The sequence below is a fragment of the Sander lucioperca genome, chromosome 8, assembly GCF_008315115.2.
Source record: "Sander lucioperca isolate FBNREF2018 chromosome 8, SLUC_FBN_1.2, whole genome shotgun sequence".
Classification (NCBI taxonomy): domain Eukaryota; kingdom Metazoa; phylum Chordata; class Actinopteri; order Perciformes; family Percidae; genus Sander; species Sander lucioperca.
The window spans coordinates 14,055,067-14,082,291 of record NC_050180.1 but is presented as its reverse complement, the minus strand read 5'-3'; the positions used below and the strand labels follow the sequence as shown (position 1 = coordinate 14,082,291).

Sequence of the window (27,225 nt, the reverse complement as noted above, 5' to 3'; positions counted from 1 at the left end):
ACACACACACACACCAAGATGATTAAGTTCATCTACACTGCATTTGTAGCAGTGGCTTTATTATATTAGTTAATTAGCTTCAGTCTTTGGCTTTAGCTTGAGAGCAGCTATGTCTTCAAGTAATGTTTATAGAGCTAAAACTCTGATCTGTAGCCATAGCCATATACACCCACAAAAAAACACATACAAAAAAGACTGACAGGGGACAATCACAGTAAAACACAACACCATGATCAGACATGCAAAAAGAAATAATTCAACCAAAAAGACAAACAACAAGAAGTCGGAGGGTTACCTACAGTAAATTGGCTGTCATATTAGTGTGTGGGAAGATGAGGTGTGGATGTTAGAAAGGGAAATGGAAGAAGAGGATGATAAAAAAAGAGGGCACTTGTTGTAACAAGGTGATCATGCATGTGAGCGCTTCTTTCTTTTAGAGATAAATGGCGATGACTATGAAGATACAAATTGTATCTGTTCTAGGTGTATGATAAGGAGAAAGCAGGATTTAAAAAGAAATGGATGTCTGAAAAATGGAGAACATGTTCCTGCTTTTAGCAACTCTGGTATGTACAGGTTTCTTGAATGGGTACCAATGTGTGGTTTGTCCCCTATAAGTGGGGTATGTCCTGAGAGGGGGGATTAAAGAGTAGCCCCAGAGCCAACCAACATCAGTACCCCAATGTGGTGGCGATCACAAAACTGCAGGGCTTCTTAATGGAAAGGAAGAAAACTACACTCTCCTCCATTAGAGACATACTCCCATAAAAACACTCCAATCATATTCTTGGCCTACCTTGTTCCAGAGGACCAAAGTGCTCCGCAGCAGGTGAGGGGGGAGGAGAGGGAGGCAAATTTGCAGTGTCTTCAACTACAAAGGAACATAGAGGAAGAGGAAGAAACTGTATAGTCATATGAATCACATATTGTAAAGGACATGGATCATCTGCGGCCATTCACTTAAAATCAAGAGCTACACAGGTACAAGTAAGGGCTAGATCCACACTGAAGAAGAAACAGTATTATCATCAAAAGCTGTGGATGAATGAGGGCATATCAGCCTCTGCAACCCTGTCATGCTGCCCATCAGCTACCAGTGAACTAAACTGTAAACATTGTCGGACCCCCGAGGGTCAGTTTAATAAAGTACTAAAATTGATGCAGCAGAACCAGAGATATCATCTTTTGTATTCTACATTCTTATTCCTTGTCAATATCTGCTGCCTACATTAACCCACAATGCTAGTTGGCCACCGACAGTAGTAAAAGTTCGGGGTGTGTTATGTCAGCAGCTAATGAGTTATGGAGTTGGCTGACATTTCCCAGATTTTTTACATTTTCAAACGTGTAGTCTTCAGCTGACATAAGTGACATCACTTGAGGCAATTCATCAGACTTCATGCAGATCCTTCTGGAACAAAAAAAAATCCTTTTAATTTCCCTTTAATTTTGTTATTTGTATAATGCTGTTTTACCAAATCTATGTAAAGTCGGTTCTTGCCTCATCTATTCTCACTAACTCCCCAAAACAGCCAAAGTCTTCTTTTGGTGAGGTGAGCAAATACAGCAAAGCATGAGTTAGCTCAGGCAGACAACTGCCATACTCATACAAAATACTCAGACACCCTGTTGTCTCTGCAACTACAGCTGTAGGTTTTAGGCCTAGGTTCACATTGGGGTAGGGATTATTATCATCTCTCCCCAATCTCTTCTGTGCTGGGTTTGGTGTATGCTTACCAGGAATGACTATTTACTTTGTAAACATGCTGTCTTCCCATGATAAAAAAGGGGAATTCTGAATGATAGACCTGGCTCGTTTGAGTGTGATCCTTTTTCTATTCATGTAGTTTGACTAGCTGCAATATTTAAATAGCAAAACCAATGGGTGTTTTGGTCTCCTCGCACACGTGCAGGTTAAGTGAATTGGTGACTGGCAACCTATCCAATATGTACCCTGCACAATGCCAAGCTGGGACAGGCTACAGCCCCCTGTAACCACTGGATGGAAAAGGAATGCAGCACAAATACAAGTGTGTGTGTGTGTGTGTGTGTGTACGAGTGTGTGTGTGTGTGTGTGTGTGTGTGTGTGTGTGTGTGTGTGTGTGTGTGTGTGTGTGTGGCTTACCTGATGGCAGCCTTTGAGTCTCCTGCTCTCCCTTCAGTACCGCCACTGCCTCTGCCGTCACTTCCTGCACGATCCGTGCTGAAACTTGCTCTGAACACAGACACATACAGTCACACGCAGTCCCCCCCCCCCCCCACACACACACACACACACACAAGCACACACGTACACACACACACACACACACACAAAACATTTAGAAGAAGTGACCAAAGTTGGAAAGTTTAAGAAATTAATTTGGTTTAAATCCCAAGACTGGAAAAACAGATGCAGCAACTCTCCAGCTGTTCCAGTACATCGGTGCACTGTGGTTTGTACAGGGCAGCTTCCAGGTTTCAATCTGTGTGAGAATGTGAAGCAGGATGTTGCTGGAGGACAGCCTGTAGCTCAGTCAACTTTCATGGGGTTTATCAATATCAAAACACTTAAAAAAATTCTGAAAAAAACACAACAATCTTATCTTCCATCCATTTAATTTTACTGTAAAACAAAACCTGCAATACAAGTCAGTATGAGGGAGCTGAAATTGTTGCCACAACTGCGGGGATGCTGGAGCTGCTGGTGAAGGCTGTGATTGTCGCTATGGAAACCCAGCATTCCTAAACAAGTGCAGACTAAAAATGAAACCTGGATTATTTAGCTATTGCCAAACTAAATGTGAACACTTTAATTCATATTAAAAAAAAAAAAATCCAATCTGGGCTGAATCCAACTGTTTTCGACATTTTCTCTCTTTTATCTAATATAACATTTTTTTTAAAGGAGACACTTAAATGCAATTTCAGCTTGCAGGTATTTAACATTTGTAAAATGCAATACTGAATTCAGTCTTTTCCATTAAAACCTAAGTAATATGTAATGTACACTCTTCATGATAATAGTAGTGTCAACATTTAGAAAAAAGCTGTCAACATTGTCTGGCTGTTTGACACTGGTGGGCAGTGGGAGCTAAACAAGGACAGTACTGTAGGAAAAGGATCACGCTTATACCTACTAAGAGCAAAGAGTAGGTGAATTTTGCAGAAAGAGCTAAATCTGTGACAATGATGTATGCATGTGTTTTCATGCAGAAATAGAGCTTTTTCATCAGTCTTTCCCCAAATTGAGAGCCAAACAAGGACAATTTACTGAACTGTTCTACAGTGTCTACATTTAAGCTTACATTTGTCTGCCTGTCTGTATGTATCAGTTTAAATAACGCATGCATTGGGGTACTGTAGAGTTCTAATCAAACCAGCCTTCATTTGCAATGCATATTAACAATGGTTATGTGGGATTGGGTGATGCTTTTACTGCTGCTGTTTCAGGACCCTTTTCTATTCGACATCGCCCACACATCAACACAAACAAGCTAGCAGGCATACACACATGCAATTGCACACACACAGACACATAGACACACAGACACACAGATACACAGACACACAGACACACACACACACACACACACACACACACACATCTTCCGGAAACACTTAACACAGCCCACTCACCAACTCAAAGCAGCCATATCCCATTTTCAATAGCAAAGTGCAATATACATGTACCACTTATTCACTGCTTCCAGTCAAAATCCCTTTCTTCCAATAGACAATGGAAAATAGAGCTGAAAGGTGTCAACACCAAACCCAATTAGTGGTTGTGACATCAAATAACAGCACCTAAAGCTTAGCCCAGGGGTCAGATTGTGTGAATACTCACTAGTTTTCTGAGTGAGACAACACCTCCAAATTGAGACTTTTTAAAATATTGGGAAAAACTTGCTTTCCTTTAAACTAAGGCATGGCACGAAAAACACAATATGCTCCAGGTGTGTTTGTGTAATGTTGTCCATGGCAAGTCTCAAAATCTCTCAAAGCAATTAGTAAACATATATACGGAAGATATTCTTTTTTTTAAGATTATGTTTTGGGCATTTTTATGCCTTTATTTGACAGGACAGCTGAAGACATGAAAGGGGAGAGAGGGGGGAATGACCGCTGCGTCGAGGAGTAAACCTCTATATATGGGAGCCCGCTCTACCAACTGAGCTATCTGGGCGCCCAATTCGGAAGCTATTCTAAAAGAAATTCTCAGGAGAAATGAGCTGAATAACAATATGTGGCTCCTGACTCATCATGTTCAAAAAAGGGCATTTTCTATTCGCCCAAATTTTCTTAAGGATATGAAACATCTGAATTCTGTCAGGATTTTAAATAATGTCTTTGGAATTTCAAACATTTATCATCTGGATCACCTTTCACGTTTAGTTAGTGTTGGTGTCATTAGAAAAATGCAGCCTTTGCTGAATTATTTTCTTCACAAATGTGTTGACTGTAATAATATATAGCATATGTTCAAGTTTAAAACTGATCAAAGTAATGTTTTGAAAGTTTTATGTGGAGATCAGAAATTGAAAAAAACAAGATAGAAAATTCTAGCGGACTACTCCCTTGTTATTCGAAAGAGGCTTCTTGCATATTCCTTGGGAGGGTAAAAAAATGCTGTCTCTTTTCCAAACACACACTTAAAAAGGGACAAATTTCAAAAGTAACATTGAGGGCACTCGGTTCAATCAGGCATCATGCAGTCTTAGTCTTCCGAACAAATCCACAAAAATGCACACAAAGCACGTAGCAATAGCACTGTAAAAAAAAAAAATGACCTTGTCACATCCACAAAGCTAGCTGGCAGTGATAACAACTAGCCTGGTCTGGTTGTCTCAGCACGTCTCTGACAGAGTGATGTCAAATGACATAGCAGCCTGCCTTTCATTGGCTTTGACAAGAGAATAACCCACATGCACAAATAGCTGTTAGATAGCCTTTGATATACAGAAAGGTTACATCATATCTGTGTATCTACATCCATAATCAACAATGTAATGTAACTGCGTACCTAAACACAGACACAGTCTCCCAATGAAGTAAAAGCGTGTATTACCTGTATGACAGGCAGACTGAAGCTGAGAACGCTCCCTCTCTGAGCGGAGACTACGACTGGAAGCCCAGAGTCAATGCAATACACAGCCAGCCAGACAGACACACACACATTCACACACACAGCAGAACTGAGAGGGCACAGAGAGAGCAGGAGTGCCATTTGGTATGATACCAGCCGGCACCCAAAATGTGTGTTGCCATAGCAACAGACTGTGGTCTACTGATTTCAGTCCCAATGTAATTCAGATTTAGTTCAGCTTTACTTTTAAACCACTTCCTCTACTCCATTATTGTAGCCACATTCTCAGAGGTGACTACTTTTACAAAACCCTTAAATTGCTCTTAAAGGTGCTCTAAGTGATGTGACGCGTTTTTTAGGCTACAACATTTTTTGTCACATACGGCAAACATCTCCTCACTATCCGCTAGTTGCCTGTCCCCTGAACACACTGCTCAACCAGCTCCTTCTTGTCGGTTATTGGCTGGAACACTATTTGTTATGGTTCGTTATGCAGGTTGGCACGGCTTGTTTTTGTTGCCGTTTGTGGAGCCTGGGATGTCTACAGAGACTGCGTTTTTTTTACAGTGTGTTCAGGGGACAGGCAGCTAGCGGATAGTGAGGAGATGTTTGCTGTATGTGACGAAAAATGTTGTAGCCTAAAAAACGTGTCACATCACTTAGAGCATCTTTAATATTTACTTAATATTATATGTTTGTATTTTATTTACCTAATATTGTCTTTGCGTTTCTTCATACTGTATATTCATTTTCCATTTCTACTTCTGTCTTCTCTGAATATATGAAATCTATTGCATATTTTTCTACCTTGGAAGAATAATCCCTCCACTGTTGCTCTGTCCGAAGTTTGTTCATTTGTTTTTTTGTTAAGTATTTTCTTATCCAAATTTAGGGTCTAAGAATAGAAGACTTGTATTACACATTGTAAAACCCTCTGAGGCAAAGTTGTGATTCAGACATCCTCAAACTTTGGATTTGTCCCTTTTTGTTTGTGTCAACACTTCACACCAGAGCTTCATTTGGTCAAATCTCTTCTCTGCTGCAGCAAAAAAATACTGGTTTAGGGTGATGAGATTGAGAGACTTTAACAACAACAAAATCTTGTCCAGGCTTCTTGACAGTATGCCCAGTTACTTGCTTCAGCTCAATGACATAGACATCAGTCAATGCAATATCCCTAATATAACACAAGGACTTCCTCGATTTATGCAAGCCAATCACTCTCTAGAATAAGCTCAACCACCTTTTGCATTTGTTTCTATTTCTATTAACTCACTTTGTTTTTCTCTCCCTCTCTCCAACTCTTTCTCTTGACCACTTTCAGCAAGGCTGACTGGCTTTTTCAACTTTGTCTCACAGGAATGTCAAGAGGGCAATTTCGTGCTCCAATAGTTCTTGTTGTGTCTGAAGAGCTTTTCACAGGGAGAGAAGGCTTACTGAGTGCCAGCATCAGCCCTTCTGTCACCCATCCTGGCCCACTTACTCCCGCCCTGACCTGCTCTGGAGCAATGTTAATGTATGCTGACAAGATGCTCTGCAGACAAACGTAGCTTTGGTTACACAGCTGCTGAGACGATATGTCATTGGAAAACATACATTGGTCATTATTATTATTACTAATTACTGTCTACAAGTGCAAGGCAACTTTCATTTGGAAATCATTTATTTTATCAATATTATACTGCTGTGCATTTTTAGCCATTGTTTTAGAATTATGTTCCACTTACATCAACTGATAGTGGAGACATTTGTTGGTAATCCTCTTACTTAATCTTATGAAAGAATTTATATGATATCCAAGTTAGTTCCATTTGCTGATGAGGACAATGAGATGGGAGTGAAAGCATAGTTATAAATGCTGGGCTAAAACTTACAGTAGATCATTGGCATTCCCCTCTCAGAGAGAAAAATACTGTTTTCTTGTTGACATCAGTTTCAAGCCATTACTTTGAAGTTGGAAGCAGGCTGTTTACAGCTTTCATATATTTGATATGTGCTAATAATGACCCAGAGGAACATAATGAAGCCTTTGCAGTTGCCAATTATGTCGGCCCACCGGCCAAAAGATAGCCTCTCGTTTTTATTAGAGCGCAGTGCATTGAAGCAATGTGACAGGCGTTGTGTGTCATCTTTAACAAGGGGTGGTCCGGATAATTAGCAGGTTATTTACTAGATACATTATGTGTTTAAGACACAACTTGCTTGATTTCACTGGCAGAAATTCACCAGATTATTTTTGTTGCAGAATTGTTGGTCTTGTCCTAATGGATTCAATGGGTGACACTCGTTGATAAGCAAAGATGTTGAAATTGTATAGGCCAAAAATAAACGCAACTTTAGGTGGCCCTAGACACATTTGCATACACTGTAGGGACCAGGGATGTAATGGAGGCTAAATGCACATAAACGCCATTTACGCACCTCCCGAAATTTGGAAATAGCATTTAACCACCTCTAAATTGCATTTATCCACCTCTAAATAGCGTTTATCCACCTCTAAATAGCCTATTGTTCCTAAGTCATTCTAAATTAAGCTTATGTCGTTTTAGTTTCATATTGTTCATTATTAGTTTCATAGGTTGTTAAACCTAAGATGAAGTCTATCCATATTGCGCTGCATTATGGGACTGTCAGTGTTGACCAATCTCTTGCGTAGCCAGTAGGAAGCAACAGACTGCATCAAAGATTCGTCAGTCACTAGTCTACACTACATTGCGTCTCATGTAATGAATGGATTTTTAAAATGGATATCTGCCAGTTTTTTAAGCGGCGTCAAGACAGACGGCCTCGGCTACAAGCCCAAAGTGAGCGAGCTCGGAAAACAGTACTAAACTTCATGTTTTTGAGGTTAATTTGGTTCACGGTAGATTCTGTAGTGGAAGTTTTTCTTGTTAGCAGCAGGAGTGCGTATCAAAAACACCAGATGGAACAAATAAGGACGATTTGAGGATTAAACCAAAGTTTGGTCTTTGAGTATTTATTTACATTTGCAAATGCAGGAAGCACACGGTTCACAAAAGTCACGCAGCTCTGGTGTGAAAGGTCTCTTCAACAAATAACAAAAAGCACACAGTATATATGCATCTCCAGTGAGATAAAAAAGGCATGCCCCTCTTTCTAAACATGACTCACACATTTCTTACAATCAAACATAGTCAGACATTCAGGAGCCAACTCACTTCTTCCCCTCTGTACCACTTTCTACCCCAAGGTTTAGACATCCCGTTTATCTCAACTATGTGAGAAGTCTCAACTATTCAGGGAGAAATAACAGATAGTTTAGGGTGACCTTGTAGTCCCTATCTGTTCAGCGTACATATTACGTTGCCAGACTTTGTGGCTCTTACTTTCAACATGTGAGAATAAGAGAAGAAAAAAAAAAACCTTCAGCATTGTGAGACAAAGTAAAACAGAAAGACAATATAAATATAAGATATATATAAATACATGATTGACTAGCTTGTCAGCTAGTTAATGTTATAATAATATTAACCAACCGCGTTTACGGTGTAGCCTGAAATAGAGTTTATTTTATCATAATTAGCTCACCAAACACAATCTAGCGTAGGCTACAATGTATTCATAACTAATTGTGGATGATGCTACATGGCTTCAAATCCCAGACATAATAAAGTCCTTAGAGAAATAAATGGGCTAGTTTACTCTGACTAGCTACCATTTGAAATGATTGACGGGGGAGTACCCCCTCCCCCTTGCCCTTCTCGAAATGGTACTGGCACAGAGACAGTATTAAGTCAATTAACTTAAAGGTGTAGATAGGCTATAGCATTCAGACTGGATACCTAAACATTGAATGCATGCTAAATAATTTATTTTAATGGTTTGTCTGAATGTGTTAGCCTATAGGCCTTATAATGTGACTGGCTACTTGACAGGATGTGGTGTGCTAAGCTGTCTTTTCTCCATTTTAACTTCATTTTACAGACAGAGGTGAGACAGACAATGATGCAGAGAGCACAGAGAGAGGAGATATAGAGAGGAGGGAGATAGAGAGAGGAGATGAGGAAAGAGGAGAAAAAGAGGTAAGACAAACAGAGAATGAAGAAAAAGAGACAGGACAATTCGAGAGAGAATTAATGTTTGAATTGAATAGTAATTGTGTGACCTATGAGGGAACAACCAGTGATACCCTTGGTACCACTATCAAATCATAGCCTATAGCGATGTCATCAGGATGCACATACACCGGTAGGCCGTGGCCCACCTTACTGTCGACCATGTCGTTGTCCACCTGATAACAGAATTTATAGTTTACCCATCTCTTTTTTTACCACTACACCCCTGGTAGGGAAAAAAACCATTCTGTTCGTATGCAAAGCAATGCAGAGATACAATGCGCTCCCCATGACTGATTTACTTCCAAATTCATCAGCGTATCAGTTGCATTTGAGATAAAAAAAAACTATGCTGAAAAGATGTGATGGGACAGCGTAAAGATTCTTCCTTTCACATATGTGACGCTTGGACAAGATAAGATTTTTTCACAAATCCCAAAAGGACAGTCAAATTAATATGCAGACTATATTCACCAGACACAACTTGACTCAATCTAAATTTGCTTGATAAAAATGAAAACACTGAAATGTGAGTTGAACTGAAAGTCATTTTTTCAAAAAATAAAACTGCAGTTTGTTCTAAAGGGCAGGCCACAGGGTAATAATATTAGTTATATAAAACATAAAAGGCTTCAGATGAGTTGTTGTACAATTTGTTTTGTTACTGTTCTGTCACAGCCTGGAGTCTGAAATGTAACTTTTTACATTTACAGGTGTCTACCCACACATATTATGTTTACTGGAAAACTTGACCCATTTGTGGTGACAGTTGGCCAACAGAAACAAAATACATTCACAAGTACGATAGGAAGATAAATGTGCAAAAGCATTGGTCACAGGTTTTTTCAACATTGTAACATAAGTGTTACAGCTGTTGACATATAATTGGTTGTTATTTACATTGGGGAAATTTATATATATTTACAAAATAATTCAAATTAGCAGTTTTTGTTCCAAATCAGCCTGATTTGAGTGTTTTCTTGAATTAAGTGTCATTATGTAATTATAATATAACAAAATATAAAAGTGTTTGAGGAGAAGAGTCTTTTTTTCAAACACTTTAAACTAGAGAATTTGATCAAGACTAAATGAAACTAAATAACTAAAGATGGGCATTGAGGGCATCAATGGTCAAATGACAATGAGCAGCTATACTCAAAAATACTGTTATTAGCCTTCAAAACTGGTGTCAGTTAAGCCCTAATAAGCGGGAGGTGGAAGGTTAATTGGGCTTGTCAACGCATGCAAAATGGTCTTGTCTGTGGCAAGCTACAGGCGAAAAGAACAAAAGCCCTGGCAAAGTGAATTGTAGGGGAACCGTTTCCATGGTTACACCATTGGTACATTATTGTTCTTGTCTCCAAGGTGGGAGTGAGAGTGGGATGGGGGGGGAAGGGAGTAGATAGACAGATTTTGTGTTAATTATAGCAGCGTTAATAACAGTATGTGATTCTAGTGAGAGTGCTGCAAACCCACGCACAAGAAGAGACAGAACACACACCACTATCAAGCACAGAGACCCACATACACACATAAAACCACATCACATAACACCAAACACTGTCAAAAGTCGTAGACAAAGCTTACACATGCACTCACACTCACATACTTACACACACACCCACACACACACACACACACACACACACACACAAGCCCAAATCACACATACACTTGAGTACTAAAAAACACAGACAGGTATGGACTTTCCTTTCCATTAAAGGTGCTCTAAGCGATGTTGGGTGACGTTACTTCTTGTTGACGTTCAAAGTATTTTCAAACAAAACGAAGACTAGCTCGCTCCTCCCTCCTCCTCATCCCGTCCCCTTCACTTCAGCGCACTAACCCCCCCACCCTGCACCTCTGGACACAAAATGACAGAAGTGTATTAGCTGGCTAAACTGTGATCTGTGCTTGCATCTTGATTTTTTAAAAAGATGGCCCATCACATGTATCTCAACTGCAGTGCTACTGATGTGATGCTTCTAAATCAGATTTTGCGAAATGCACCTCTAATCTTTAAAGCATGATGTTTAGTTGTGTATATCATGAGCCAGATTTATATACATAAAAGTGCATTGCATTCCGTGTTTCATTTAATTTGTAAAAAAAAGAATGTAATTTATTCAAGGCCTATACCAGGGATGAAATTAAAAAGCTATGGAAGTCCATTTCTGCCATAAAAAGAAAAAAAAAACAGATGATAAGTTCAGAATGAGCAAATGAAAACATAATACATTATGATATAACAAGTCAAGATGTTGACTCTCTAGGGGTGCCCTGGTGGTCTAGGGTTTTAGAGCAGCAACCATAAACCACAATGTCCCCTGGTTTGAGTCCTGCTGAGAACCTTTGTTGTATGTCATTTCTTATCCATCTTTCTACTGTCAACTTACAAGTAAAGGCATGAAATGCCTCCAAAAACGTACTTTGTCAGTCAAAATTATGACTTATAAGTGGGGCCTCATCTATTTTACTTTTCCCTCCTGGCTGAAATGGGCTTCCATCTTTACAATTTACAGTAAATATTTTCCATCCCAACACAACAAACCGGTGCAAATTTGCACAAAGTTCTTCTTCAGTGATTATAATGCAACATGCCCACTGACCCATCTCACTCTCTTATTTGAGCAATCCATCAATGCAAGTAGATGCCAGTAGCCTCTGATGACATGTAAAACAGAAAAATCAGAATATTATAAACATGGCTTACCTGCAGTTATAGCGGGGGCAACAGTAAGATCCCCATTGAAGCCATTTTCCCTGGCAGAGTAAGAGTCTGTGGCCATGTGGGGGGGCCCACCAGGCTGGCAGGTCCTGTAGGCGGAGGAAGAGTAGCCATTGGCTCCATGGGTGCCAGTGGGTTCCTGACCCCCTGATGGGTCCCACTGAGGGGCACCGTCTTCTGGCTGTCGACTGTCTGCCATGCTGGTGCTAGCTAGCAGCAGGGGAGGGTGGGCAAGGTGTGGGGTCTCTCCTTCTGGCTGAGAGACATATAGGGATTGAGGAGGGAGGAGAAAAAGCGAGGTATGGTCAAAACTCAGCACGTCAGTGTTATTAACTGCAATGTTAGCAATGTTTCATAAAGGAGAATGAACAGTGTGCAGACCAGAGGAGGGTCTAGGACATGCTGCATCTGTCACATTCACAAATCTCTTTTTGTCAGTCATAATCCCTGCTGCAGCTTCACTGTCAACAATTCTGAAAGGACATCTGCGCTTGTGTGAGTTTGTGTGTAGGCGGTTGTGTGAAATACTGTCCTCGGGTGTTAGCAGGCAGGTGACAGCCACTAGATTAAACCCTATTGATTTGTGAGTGTGTAATGACTCATATAGCCAGTGGCCCAGGTGGAAATCACAACTGGTTGAAAAAGAAAAGAGCAGACCTTGGATGTGTGTGACTCAAGCAAGGTTGCAGGGATGTAAAGTTGGCTCAATCTGATAAAATCCAGTTCTGCGTTAGACAAAGAGTCTGAATCATGTAGCTGTTGCGCGTAATTTTGTCTGATAATCTAACAGCAAATGTCACATTTCACTACACTTGGAAGGACATTGTGATCTGTACAACTTTCCAGTATTTCCAGTGTTGACCAGAACCTTACATGCACATGAAATCCCATGTTGAGAGCAGATGATTGATCAGAAAAGCCTAGAGAAGAGATCAAGCAGATGCAAAGGGGAGAAAAATATTGATCAACCCACATAAATCACCTGAGGCAGGAACAGGCAATAAGATTCAATGATCTCTTGGACGATATTGGGCAGAAGGTGGGGGAAACAGATGAATGGTTTTAATGTACCGTAAGATCAATACACAAGGTTGTGTATGTGAGGTCCTTAACTCAGGCTGTGCTCCTTTTCTGTGGATAATTGAGTTAGCTATCTAAGTCTGTTGACCATTTTGATTATATTTTATTGTCTATGTTGTTCCACTTTCTTCCTATATATTGACATTGATATAATCAATAATGTTTATTTGAGGCAGTATTTGCCTTCAAATTAATGCGCCATTGGTGTAAAAGAACGGAGATAAACAAAGGGCTGAGAGAGAAAAAGACAAACGTGAGCCTACAAGATGACCCAAAGAAAGGAAATGCTTTAAAAAAAGGAATTCATGATTGTTGCAGAAGGGTTGTGGCTGGTGGTACTTCAAGCATTTGCTGAGCAGTCTGTGTAGTTGTGCATAAGGGGATGTGTGAAGGAGCAATTTGTCATTTAGCTCTGCAGTCCACAGAGACTGAAGGGAAGTCTGCTGGAGAAAACAGGAGTCAATAACCAAGGTACTGCTACAGTGAGCACTAGTCACTGCATTCACAATCCATTCAATACCTGTACTATGGCTTTCTGTCTGCACAATTAGAGAAAAGAATAGAATGGAATAGAATACACTTAATGGAAAAGCATAGAATACTAATCAAAGAAAATATATTTTATGAGGTAAGTATTAAAAAGTAGTTTAAAGCTGATCTTTAGTATATATTGTCAAAAGAACCAATTAATTACCAACACAAAGCACAGCTGAGGCTAATGGGAAAGTTTTGGTTATAAACTGGTACTGTAACCAGTACTGGACAAATTGACATTTTGACCTGATCAGGGGATCACCAAAGTTGTTACAATTCATCTTGTGTTTGTTCGTAAATGTATAGCAATGCATCTAATCGTTCTTGAGATTAATTAAATCCAAAAATGTCAGCTTCATGATGGTGCTAAAGGAAAAGTCAAGGGATCACCATGAACATCCATCCAACAGTTGTTGAGATGTTTCAGTCAGGACTATAGTAGACCTACCAACTGACCAACAGAATGACATTGCCATCACTAGAGCCATGCCGCTAGCGTGGCTGAAAACAGACAAAGCCCAAACACAGACAATTCAATGATTAACATTGTTTTGTAATTAAAAATGTTGCAATACTCTCTTATACATAATTAATAGTGTTAAATAACAACCAGTTTAAAATCCATTAAAAATATTTGGAACATGTTGGCTGATGTCAATGAGGGGCGAACAGTGCTATATAAATGCAGTACATTTACCATTTACCATCAGATGAGTAGTTCTCTAGAACGCTTCGAACGGGCACACCACCCGACAACGCTGCAACCAGCAATACTGGGAACAAAGCGTTTCATAACTGCATTTTGTGTCACATGTTTGAGAGAAAGTCCTGGGGGAAAAAAAACTGGGAACCAAGCAATCAGCCCGTTCTGAACAGGCACGCACTCCATACGGGCACTGCACTAGTCACACAAAAAAGGCTGAGAACCACTGGAATAGAATAACACAATGATAGAGCACAGAGGAGCAGAAATGCATTAAACCGACAGAAAGAATAGAACTGAGGAGAATATGTGACGGCTGTAAACCATTTGCAGCTTAAATGGATCAGAGTCAGGAGTCAATGGAGCTTTGCATGACTCAGCTCTGAAGGGAACATCAGTGTGAATGAAACCTCTACAGAGAGTCCACTGCACAGTCTCCTCACTCAGTCTCTATTTAAAAGCCACAGCGGAATATTTTGCATCGCTCCTTAACAGTCATTGACCCATCTGTTGCTTGTTCCACCACTGTGTCCCTCCTCGAGCCTCCATTGAAGAGCACTCTCAATATTAACACAGTCATAAAATACAGAGATGGGACTGGTGTCCTAATGCTATGTCTCATTGCTGTCTGTCTGATGATGAAGGTCACTTTGAGCTCCGTGGCTGATTTCCAGACCCAACAAGATCATCCTGACTGGTGGCCAAGCTCAGGGTGTCAGCTGTGATTCATGGGTGTGTGGGGGGGGGGAAGTGTAGCCTGGCTTCCTGAAGGCCTGTTGAGCTGTGTGCAACAGTGTTCAGTCTATGTTCTGTATGTTTGTGAGGAAGGATAGCTCATCCTTCCTCACAAACATACAGAACATAGACTTGGCATGTGTGAATGAAATAGCACCACCTGCCGGGTTAAAGCCTGAAGACAATTGGGGCCATTACCAAGCATTATGAAAACTCAGCATGCTGGGTTTAGAGATTAGAGAGGCATTAGGCGTGGCTGGGTTGGCTCAGTTGGTAGAGCAGGGTTCGAGTCCGACCTGTGATGATTTCCTGCATGTCTTCCCCCTCTCTCTCCCCTTTCTAACTAGCTGTCCTATCAATTAAAGGCGGAAAAACCCCAAAACATAATCTTAAAAAAAAAAGAGAGGCTTAAGTCAACATTATGTGAAACATTGCCTGAAACACAAACTGGGGCTGCAATGCAGTACAGTATCTCATCCCTACTAATTAACATGCTATGCATTGCTCCATTGTGAAAAAACAAAACACTGGTTTAGGGTATGATGTAAAAATGTGAGTATGACGAGCAGAGAGCGTGAAGGAGAGAAGTGCAGAGGGTTGATAACATAGAGAAGAGGAGAAGAAACTTAAAAAGAAGAGTCTTGTCAAGATCCATTTAGAAAGAAAATGACGGAAAGGAGCAAAGAGCAGAACATTGTAGATCACAGGATATCAGACGATATACATGTATATTGTCCAGATAATATACTGTCCTCAAGGCATTGTGTCCAGTGAGGAGCGCGACTGTATGAGATGGCGATGTGACGTTGAGCGTGCCAGTAGACAGCAGGTCTGTTGCACTTGGCAAAAAGCCGGTGGCACTTTGCCAGAGGGATGGTTGATGCTGATACGCTCTTTCTCTCTGTGCCGGGTAAGAATGGAGTTGAATAGTGAGCAGATGCTGGACACTGCTGCTACTGGACATTTTGGATAGTGACTTGTAACTTATTAAGGTATTACAATTGGGGGTGGCAGTAGCTCAGTCCGTAACTAACGAGTTGGGTTAGGAACCGGAGGGTAGCCGGTTCAAGTGCCCGTACGGACCGAAGTACGAGTGTGGACTGGTAGCTGGAGAGATGCCAGTTCACCTCCTGGGCACTGCCAAGGTGCTCTTGAGCAAGGCACCAACCCCCCAACTGCTAGGGGTGCTCCTCCAAGGAGCAGCCCCCTCACTCTGACATCTCTCCATTAGTGTGTATAGCATGTATAGGTCCTGAGCATGTTTGTAATTCAGGCCTGTGTTTAATGTGTGTGCAACTGTACTAACAGAGTGAACAGAGTGAATTCCCCCTCACTACTTCTCCTTATTCTTCTTCTTCTTCTTCTTCTTATACAGTAGTGTAATCAGCAATTCGATGTTAGCTAAAGATCAAAATGTACAGTACTGCTCTACACGTTTTGAAAATAATCCAAACACTCCAACCACTGATTTATTTTCATTAATTAATAATAAATCATACTAAACATGCTTAAATAACAGAAGAAAAATGTACTGTCTCTGAGTGGATTGTTTTTAGCTACTATTATATTTTTTCCTTTCCTTTTTTTATTTTTAAATGTGTTTTCAACAGTTGCTTATCAAAGTGGTTGCTAAGCATCATGTGTGTATGTATGAGTGTGAATAGTGATTATTGGTTCATTTGTTTTACAGTGCACACTAACACTAACTTAATTCATTAACTAAGGCAGTTTATGCCACATACAGCAGCCTAAAACTGTTAGATGTCCTGAAAGTGTTACGAGTCCACAGAAGGCTGAGTATAAAGGTTCAATATCGCTGCTCCTTTTCACCTACTGCATAATGAAACTACCACAACTGGCAAATTGATCATTTCCCCAGAATGAATCAGCAGTGACAAGATGCATTTTCTAACACAGGGTCGCTATGAGGTTATGAAAATAATTCAGTAAATCTGTTGCACTTTTTACCGTTATGCAAGGCTTTAGTGCAGTATTACTGGAAAACAAAGTAAAAGCCTTGTACAGATGCTGCAGGGTGCAATTTTCTTCACTTGCCCTCAGAATAGACCACTCAAGATACCTTTCCTCCTTGACTGTCGGGCTAAAAACTGTTGCTCAGGAGGTTACTCAGAGAAGGAGAGATGAATGGACCACAGAAGCATATGCAATAATAAATGTTGATTTATGACTTGAGTTTATATTTTTTTTGTTAGATTATTATTTGGGGCATTTTTCCTTTATTGTCAGTGGATAGACAGGGGGGGGAGAGAGATGGGGGATGACACGCAGCAAAGGGCAGCGGGTCGGATACGAACCTGCGCTGGTGCAGGTAACATGGGGCGAACTGGGGCGAACTGTCGGGCTCTTACTGGGTGAGCTAGAGGACGCCCCGGGTTATTATTAAATTTTTAATCATGAGAAAAAGGCAAAGGAAACCCATATTTATGTATTTTTTTGAATAATTTCTTTCTTTAAAAGCTTGATTTATGCAAGGAAAGGTGATGACTTCCAGCTTTACATTCAGACAAATTCACACATTTATACTGTAAACTAGAGCCCGATCGGCCCATATTAGGCATTTTCCAAACTATCGGTATCAACATAAAAAAAGGACAAATGATTCTGATAAATGAATATTTTTATACATTTTATTTATCAGAACGTTAATATATTTTGATGTTCCTCTGTTCTGTTAAGACAATAAAACAAACAAGTTTATTTTTAAACTGCATTATCATAATACTATACATATAATACATATAACTACAAATTACTAATGTTTTTTGTTGTTTTTTTTTCTGCATTTCTGGAGTTTTAAAAAAAATATATATATATCGGCCGATATATCGGAATATCGGATTTTTAAATCATCAAATATTTGTATCGGTATCGGCCTTAAAAATCCTTTATCGGTCGGGCTCTACTGTAAATTGCCCAGTATAACCACATTTAAGTTGATTGCACTGAGCTGCTCTACCAGAACAACAGGGGGTTTAGTGCCTTGCTAAAGGGCACCTTGACAGCAATTATCAAAGGAGAGAAAAGTGTGACTATAACTATTTCCAACCGTATGTTCCCAGTAAGGCAGAATCCATAGAAAAGAAGAAAGAAAATATAGAAAGAAGATATACTGGCAAGGAAACACTATTAGAGGTAGAGTCAAAACAGAGCACATCAACTTCACATAGCCATCTCCATGACCTCAAAATAACCATCTAATAGTCTGGCTGAAACATAAAAATTGTCCATTAAGAGTTGGACAGAAACATTTAAAATTTTGATTTGGTACTTATATGCACCTGTCACTCGTCACATAGCAGGAACAGCTTGGTAAAGTACAATTGCATGTTTATTCAAAGGCTAAAAGTTTCTATATCCCCCCCCATTGCTTCTACAGTACCAACTGAAAGAGCGCTTAGTGAGGAGAACATTTTTTTTTTTCAAAATACCTCTTAACCCTTGAAGCCATATTAAAAGTTACTATAAGAAATTCTTGAGCTCAATTTGTTATAACAGCCAATAGCGCCAGAAATAAGTGTATCGTTTCTAAAATATGCAAACTGGTTGGAAGAGGCTGATGTGTTTGATTAGTTTACATGGAAGTTACAGCTCACCGACTAAACACAGTGGTTTCTGTTAATTGTGTTGTAGAATTACTGTTTTGTATTGTTTGGGAGTTTTCATAGACTAACATGAATTATCTTAGCTCAATAAATGATCAAACAAGAGCTTGCAGATATCAGCAGATTGAAGACTAATTACTCTCCTTGCAACACAAATAGTAATTAGCTAAATCTAATGATGACTCATACAGCAATCAAAAGTTTCCTAAAGATTAACTTGCCAGCTGTGAAAATACTCTGGTTTATTTTTTTATTTGTTTCAAGCCAATTCATCCCCTATCAATTCAAGCATGTATCATAATGTGTGTCCAGAATGTGTGTAAAGAGATGAAGCAGGACTGGTAAACTGTCTGTGAACACATCAGCCATACAAATTCTGCCCAGACAAGGTAATCAACGAGCCAATTAAGCAGTCCATTTGTCAAATCCATGGCTCTAATCTGCTTCTTCTTCTCTTCTTTTGTCTGACTTCTTTGCATCCTTTCACCCATAAATCTTCCTCCCACCTGTAATTTCTTCTTCCCGCTTCACCTTCCTCCACCTCCTCCTACTCACTCCTCCTCCTCCTCCGCCACCAACTCTCAGCAGGCTTCATCCTTCACTTTGCTCTCCTCTCTCACTCCTCATCTCCCTCCTACGATCTGAGCACTTTTACACGCCACCAGCTACCTGTGTGTGTGTGTGTGTGTGTGTGTGTGTGTGTGTGTGTGTGTGTGTGTGTGTGTGTGTGTGTGAGTCACACATGCTGCATTGCAGAGCTCTGCTCTCAGGGGCGTCTCACTGCAGGAGCCAGAGAGCAGGAGAGGAGCTTAGTGATGCAAGATATAGTTCCTCTAAGTGTGTGTGTGTGTGTGTGTGTGTGTGTGTGTGTGTGTGTGTGTGTGTGTGTGTGTGTGTGTGAGAGTGTGCGTGTGTGTGCATGTGTGCGCGCATGCGCACATGTGTGTATGCTGTACATATACTTTATGTACAGTATGAGTGTGTGGCTTGCATATGTGTAAGGTTGCATGTTTATAGATGTCATTTTTGTATTGATTAAGATTGATCCATCAGAGTGGTATATCAATTTTCACATCTAACTCTCATCTCAAATAAATGCATTTCCCAAAAGGTCAAACTATTCCTTTAACTGTATCAGAACAGCATGCTTTCCTCTGTCTTCCCATATTCCTTTAACTGTTTCAGGTTATATTCTACATTTCTGTCATGATCAAAAGCACATTTTAGCCTTGAGGCTGGTTTTACTGGAGCAGGGGAAACTGGACTATCTTGTGAATGACCAAACCAAAGTATTTCAGGGTCAGGTAATTTTATCCACAGCTGAATAAAGTTGCTCCCTATAAGGCCTAACAAAAAGATGGTTGTTATATTGTATGTAAAAGGTCTCTGCAACTTGTTTTCTTTGTCAGTAGATCTTCACAGTAAAACATAATCAGCAATCCTGCTGCTCTTATTAGAGCAGCTCTCAGTGGAGAGGTGTAACAAAGGTGTACTGTAAATGCGACTTCAAAGGCTTTTCATCAGAGAAATATGCGCATTTGTGATTTTTTGGCATAAAAGTAAAAAGATGTTGACAGCATAAAATAAGGCTTCTTAGCAGCTTTATCCAGGAATTATGTTATTAGTGCTGGATGGGCCTTTAAAAGCCTTTAACCCAAGTACTGATGGAGAGGGTACAACACAGAAAGACCCCAAGTGCATGTCTGTGCCTGTTTCCACCGCATTCACCCGTGAGGTAGTCAGCTGTGTGTCTGCCTGGCATACTCTGTGTTTAGGATGGCCAGTCCTCATCGTTATAGTGGCATGTGTCACTCACCTAGCTCTCCTAAGCGTCCAGCAGAGAGCCACGAACTTAGCAGAAAAAACGAGAGCTTAAAACGCAAGTTGCTAGAGGAGAATATTTTAGGCAATATTAACAATACTGCTATACTGGAACCATGTACGGAATGAGGCATGACTGCCCGAAAGGGTTACATGGATGGACTAAGGACACTGATGAAGTTTAAAGAGATGATCACAAAGAGAGGAGAAGGAGAAAGACACAACAATAGTTCAGAGAATGGCAAAAGTTCAAAGAGAGCAATGAAATACAATCTGAGGAAAAAATAGGACAAGTAACACCTGTAGCTCACGAGTAACATAAGTATCCCCTCCAAAGTGTATAAATCCCACCTATGTAAAGCATTTAAAGAAGGAACTCCCCCACCATTTTGAAAAATTAATTTCGGGCACTGCTCCTACCAAATAGCTTCTTCAGCACTACATTCATCAGTTGCCTCAGTTTTAAGGCTTTTTAGAAACTTGTTTTTCATACATGTTCTGCCCCTAATGTGCTGTTTCTGTCCAGTCTATTCAGTCTATTCTATCATGATTCTGTCCAGTCTTGTAACTAGATAGATCACGATTTTGCATGAAAATAATAGGAATGAAAAACAACTACTGACCTCACTCATACACGTGTACACAGACGATGGCAGGCAGGCATTAAAACACTATCCACTATCCATAACCAACCTCACTACCTAGAACTCTGTCTTTGTACAAGTGCAGAAAACAAAAGAGAAGCCATGAAAGCGTGACTGCCTTTCAGCAGGCCTTGGTGCTGATCATCTCAATAAAGGAGCTCTTCTCTTCCCACTCAGTACCCACTACCCACTCACAGCTTCTAGCAGCCTGCACTCACATGTACATCCACCCACACAGTCATTTCATCTGTGGAGGTAACAGCCATTATTTCTGCCTCTCTCTTTCTCTTGTTCCAAATGTTCCTTTTTCTCTTTCTGACAGTTATTCACCACATCTCAAATGTTTAGGATAAATGAATGTAGTTCTGATCAACCTTACAAAAATGCTGTACATGTATGTGGTTTTGACTGGTTTTGGCTTCAATCATTCATGCATGGCGAGCCACCACAGCAATCCTGGTGCACCATAATATTTTATTTCTCATCATCATATTGCCAGCAATGAGTTATTATAGTGTATATGCTGTATAGATATACATCAGGGGGATACAACTCTGAAAAAAAGTGTAAATGTTCATCTACCCATTGGCTGACAAGTGAGATCAAGGGAATGCTACTGTACATGAAAAATAAAATGAAATAGAGTACTTCCACATTTTTGTTTTACATGGTCATACATGCCTTGCAGGAGAGAGAGAGAGAGAGATAATATTCACGTACAACTAAGTATGTCAAAAGTGAGGTTTTTTTTTTTCAGGAGATGCATTTATTTAACAGCTTGTGTTGGTACTTTCAATGGATCATTTGGTATGAATTTGATCAGTAATTTAGCTGTAAAGCAGCCACCACATTTGATAACACATATGGCAGGAATCCTTGGTTACCTGGTTAGGTGATCTGGGACTGGATAATGAGTCAAGTGGGATGCGAAAAATCTGTCCTCTCTCCAAATCTCACGGGTTTGTTGTCAAGATTGTCAGAAGAATACTGAAATCCAAGGGGGACAACCTCCTTGTCACACCTGGAGATTAGGAAAAAGCAGATCGGCTTATTATTTTTAGATTCTTGTTTTTTATTTTAACCTATATTTCCACATATCCATATTAGACTGGACATTACCAATGATTTCATTCCCCATTCAGACAGTAGGTCAACAAAAAAAAAGCAGCGCATTACACAATAACATATATTGTAAAAAAAATTAGGCAATTTCATAAAAGTTGAAAGGAGGAGATGAACAGGAGAGGAAGAGAATGAGTTTATCATGACTTTCTGTGAGCCACTCCACGCAGATGAGGCAGAAAAAAACAGTAAAACACAATGTTATTCAACAGCACCACAGACTGCAGCCTCCAAAATAACCTTTAAGGTATATCAACATCTCTCTTAAACAAAACCTGAACATTATGACCTTCATAAGTAGAATTTAGCACACCACTGTTGTATTAGTTTAAGATGGGTGTACCTAATAAACTGGCAACTGAGTATAAATGGTCATAATAACCAATCATCTGCTGTAGAGATACTTTGCATAAAAAGTACTATTTGTGCAGTTTTTTACAACCATTTGTTGTTTGCATACTGAACCCAGATGGATGCATGGTGATTAATTGAATGAAAAAAAGAAAGATGGGCACAAAGTACCTTATATATACCTTATAACAACATCTGCAAACCCACTACACCACAAACTAGTACATGTCAAATCACCATAGAGCTGAATTAACACCTCAGTGACACAATAAAAAATTATATAAACTTTATAAAAGGTAGTGTTGAATATTTACAGAATTAATTTCATGCTCACTTTGTTTTTTTTCTCTACTTAGATACATTTGCAGCTCTCTATATGTTTCTAATCACAGCCACCAATATCCTACTTTTGATCACAGGATCCATATTTCATGATTGTTTATGCTTTTATGTTGTATGTTTTACAGTGAGTATTTTATGACTACTGGCTCAGATGGGGTGATTATTTGGATCACCTGCAGGCACAAAATGAAGGAATACCTGGAGGCTACAACTAACAGTTGTTCTGCTTTACTACTAATGTTAAGACTTGCTGAGCTCTTGCTACAGCTCCGTTCAGCATTCAAAAGTATATTTTCCCTTAAGCAACACTGATGGCTGCAAGTAGATCATTATATATAGAACATTGTACTTGATATAATTTGAAATTATTTGAATGTTTGAGAGATGAAAGTGTTGCTCGCTTGCCAATATGTAAAATAATAAGACGACAAATATCAAGCTTTTAAGCAGATTAGTTTCAGGCATCTTAACATTTCAATTTGTGTATAGAATTTGTATAGAAACTCTCAGACAGATAGACACTTGTCTACAGTTTACAAGGTTTCCTGAGTAGTGTAAAAATCCTTTTTTTTATCTCTACTTTTGCCAGAAGATGTAATCTCATTTCACTAAGCATTTTTCAGTCTTGTCTTTAGCCTGTATGCATACTCAGACGCGTCTTGTAATTACCGCTGTACTTGTCCAATGCAATCACCTAATGCATGGACTGGTTCAGACAGAGAGGCTATACTGTAATGGCAGAAAGACAACTTGTCTGAAAAAAACAAATCATTAATGTTTTCCTTAATTCGACGTAAAAACATTTATCGAAACTGCAAATTAAATAATGTTTTTTCATTTGTTTTGCATAACCAAAAGTACACATCTTAACAACTGAAGGAATGATTCGACATTTCAGGAAAAACGCGTTTCTGCTATCTTGCAGAGAGTTAGATGAGAAGATCGATGCTACTCTCATATCTGTCTGTTAAGCATGAGGCTAAAGCCAGATGCTGATCAGATTAGTTCAGAATAAAGACTGGAAACAACTGGCCTGGCTCTGGATAAAATGCCTACAAACACCTCTAAAGCTCAATATTTCTACCACTTTTCACACTCTTTGAACTTATTGTGAAGACCAGCTTTATTTCAACAAACTTTTTCTTTCCAGGACCACTACTGTAGCTTTCTTGTACAATGTCTTGCTCCCCAACTGTATCACCCCATCATGGGTTTATTAATACATTTGCCAGTATCTGCTTCCCAAAAAAGAGTAATAAAACGTTGATGTACAACTGGGTTGCTAATATACTTGATTAAAAAAGTGCAGCAGTGGCATGATGATCAGACAGAACTGCCATTTGGTTTCATTTCATTCATTCTGTCTCTAAATCTTTTTGAATTGGAGATCCGGGTAAAGTAGCAGATTTATATCTACAGCAAAATGTGCAAAACTTCAAATATACTTCAAATGACAAATAGTGTCTTTTTGATAAATGCTGAAAGAAAAGCTATAGCCTACTTTGAATACAACAAATTTAGCAATATGAAAAACTTTTCTCTAGTATCAAGAACCATCTTAACTCAGTCCATTCTATTGTCGTACTTTACAGAGAATAGTAAGAGCAGAAATCAATGCCAGCCTGTGGAGAAGAAAGCCAAAGCCTCAGAGCTTGGAAAGCTACAATGTTTACAGAAGCAGAAGACACATTTTTATTCATTGCCTCGGTGTGACAACAGCTGAGGGTCACAAGTGAGTCATACATCAGACAAGGACCTTGGATAGGCCTGTATGTTCTCTGTGTAAATATGCAGTTGGGTTCCCACACAGCACTTTACACCAGGAGACAACACACCTCAGGCAGAAGGCACATCTCTGCACCTTATTATGATACTTTATGGCACTCAATGGTGAATTTAGCATTTCAGCTTTTTTCTTAATCACTTTTTGAGAAAGAAAAATATTTTCAGAGAAAAAAAAACAGTGCTTTGTTTTTATAGGACTATAAATATATGTGGCATGAAAAGTCATAAAAATGAATCACCCAGTGAAGACTATATAGCCAAAGAATTCCAGAAAAGTCTGCATAAAGAGTGTGTTAAAGCTCATTGTGAACTGTACCACGCTGCCCTACATGATCAACCCATGTAACTTCAATTATGTATGGTCAAGAGTTTCCAATAAAAATGCAAATGAAGAGCCTTGAAGCGAAATGACTCATACTTATATATGATATAATAAAAAAATTCTTGAGTAGATACAAATTTGAACTGTGGTGACAAAGCAGCAGAACGCAGACAGAAACCAGAAGTAGGTCTGGTGAAGCTCTGAAGCCATGGCCAGTCTCTGGTAGCCACATTCACCAGTTTGTCCACAACTGTCATTACAGCCTTTGCAAAGCATCATGGGACTAAATGATATTGTGTGTTTAAACCACCAGGGTTGTCATTTTCACTTTTGCACCTTTCATCTTGAGTTGATCTGTAGTTGGCAGGAGTTACCAGTTGGTTAATCTCTATAACAGATATCTGCATATGAATCTTTAGGCTACGGCAAAGATTTTGGTATGGGAAGCGTTCTGGTTTCCATTTGAAGTAATGACCAATCACGTTTGCGGCAGAAGGCAGTGGCCGAAATGCAATATCGAAACCCATAGGCTATCATCTAACGACGATTTAGGTTTTGATAGCCTTTAAAAAAAAATCTGCATTCATGTGTGAATATCCGTTTATAAGAGATGTCATCTCTCAACTCCAACACTATTCTCACATCTTAATTGCTAATCGGACCAGGCACAAAAGAGGAAGTATTGGCCTGAATATCCTCTGGCTACACCGGAAACTCCGAAATATTGGGTGTTACCCCCAGAGGCTAAATCGTTGTCAGACTAATTCCCGGTACGTTCCGTGATTGCCAGTTGGTCAACCATCAATCAGATAATAGATCAATTCAACTATTATTTCTGTTTCTTTAATCACGACAGAGATATCCAGCAGACGAGGAATTCTGCCAGTGTTCATTTGAATAAAATAAATCTGAAAATACGAGGAACTGTATACAGGTTTTATTTTTAAGAATTATGTTCTTTCTTTTAAGTTGCAGCATAAATAAGTGGGAAACCTGAAAATTGGAAAAAAGAGTAATGGTCTTGGTGTAGAAGGGGCACCTTGTTGGTGCATTCTCGTTTAAATAGCAATACACCTTGAGAGCTCAGCCAGGGATGCCATCAGGTCCAGGTGCCCTGCGTGGATTAATCATTTCATCCTTACATTTGTTTGCATCTTTCCCAGATGAACTGAACATCTTCTACGCTTTGAGAACAACTCCCGAGGAGATACAAAAGGCCCAGGACCCCTGCCCACTAATAATATTGAGGGCATATTGGGGCAGATCTTTTAAGAGAATTAATCCAGACAAGGCACTGGACCTGACGGCATCCTTGGCCGAGCTCTCCAGGTGTGTGCAGACTGCAACTGGCAGATGTCTTCACAGAAATAAAACATTTGTTTCCCTACTTAAAATCCACAATTGTCTTGATAAGAAGTGATAAATGTCACATTAAAATTAAACCATACTCTATATGTCTATAACACATACCGGTAAATAATCTTATTTTAACACCATTAAACAAATTGTATGCCCGGAGACCATAAAATAAAGTGTTGAGCTATGCGTCTTTCTAACAGAGAAGCATTTTCATTTATACCTTCACTGATCACATGTGAAAAATGATTACATATCAATATCACCATAATTATTTAAATTACAGGGGTTTTGAACTCAATTATTAAAAAACACAGTCTTCAGCTGAAGAGAAATAAGCAAAGTAAATACGGACTGAAATACATTAAAAGTGGCCATGCTTGAAATACAGTTATTATACTACTTCATACTTTAAACTGACAGGTGGAGATGGACATGGAGAATTACAGTTATTTATCTCTTCCACCAGAGGACTCTATCACTTCCCCTCTCCAGGGCAGCAGGGCAGAAGTATCTTAGCTAAATGCTACATTAAACATCTTAACTAGAGGTCCACTGACTAGTGCAGTGATTTGACTGGTTGGTACCATCATACCACAATATTCCTGAAGTACCAGCAAGAGGCTGCATCCATTCTGCTGTGAGTTATCACAGAACAAACCTCCAGATTGATATTGTTATTTTTTTTTTTTTTTGTGCTAATGTTCTACTTTTATTTAAATTAAATTTATCTTTGGATAAAACTATTTTATCCACTGAATCAACTATTTTGTATTAATAATGAACCTTTTTGGCCAATTAGGGACATCAGAACAAGATGAAAACATAACAATGACATATAACCTTATTAAGTTGCTTAAAGAGGGGGAATAATTTAAGAGCTTCCTTTGATTCTATAATATCTGTCCGCTATAATATTCGTATTCCACTCATGCTTC

At 39.4% G+C, this 27,225-nt stretch overlaps 1 protein-coding gene across 3 annotated transcripts in view; it reads right to left on the bottom strand.

The window, feature by feature from the left end:
• The window catches only part of map2 (microtubule-associated protein 2), a 109,711-nt gene that overhangs the window by 30,706 nt on the left and 51,780 nt on the right, over positions 1-27,225 (bottom strand). For all 3 annotated transcript variants that reach the window (XM_036004668.1, XM_036004669.1, XM_036004671.1), the window contains exons 3-6: positions 21,894-22,030; positions 11,855-12,125; positions 2,126-2,215; positions 797-871 (exon numbers count right to left, since the gene is read on the bottom strand). In XM_036004668.1, coding sequence (XP_035860561.1) covers positions 797-871; positions 2,126-2,215; positions 11,855-12,068 — 379 coding nt within the window. In that variant the 5' untranslated portion in view covers positions 12,069-12,125; positions 21,894-22,030. The remainder of the gene's footprint in view (positions 1-796; positions 872-2,125; positions 2,216-11,854; positions 12,126-21,893; positions 22,031-27,225) is intronic.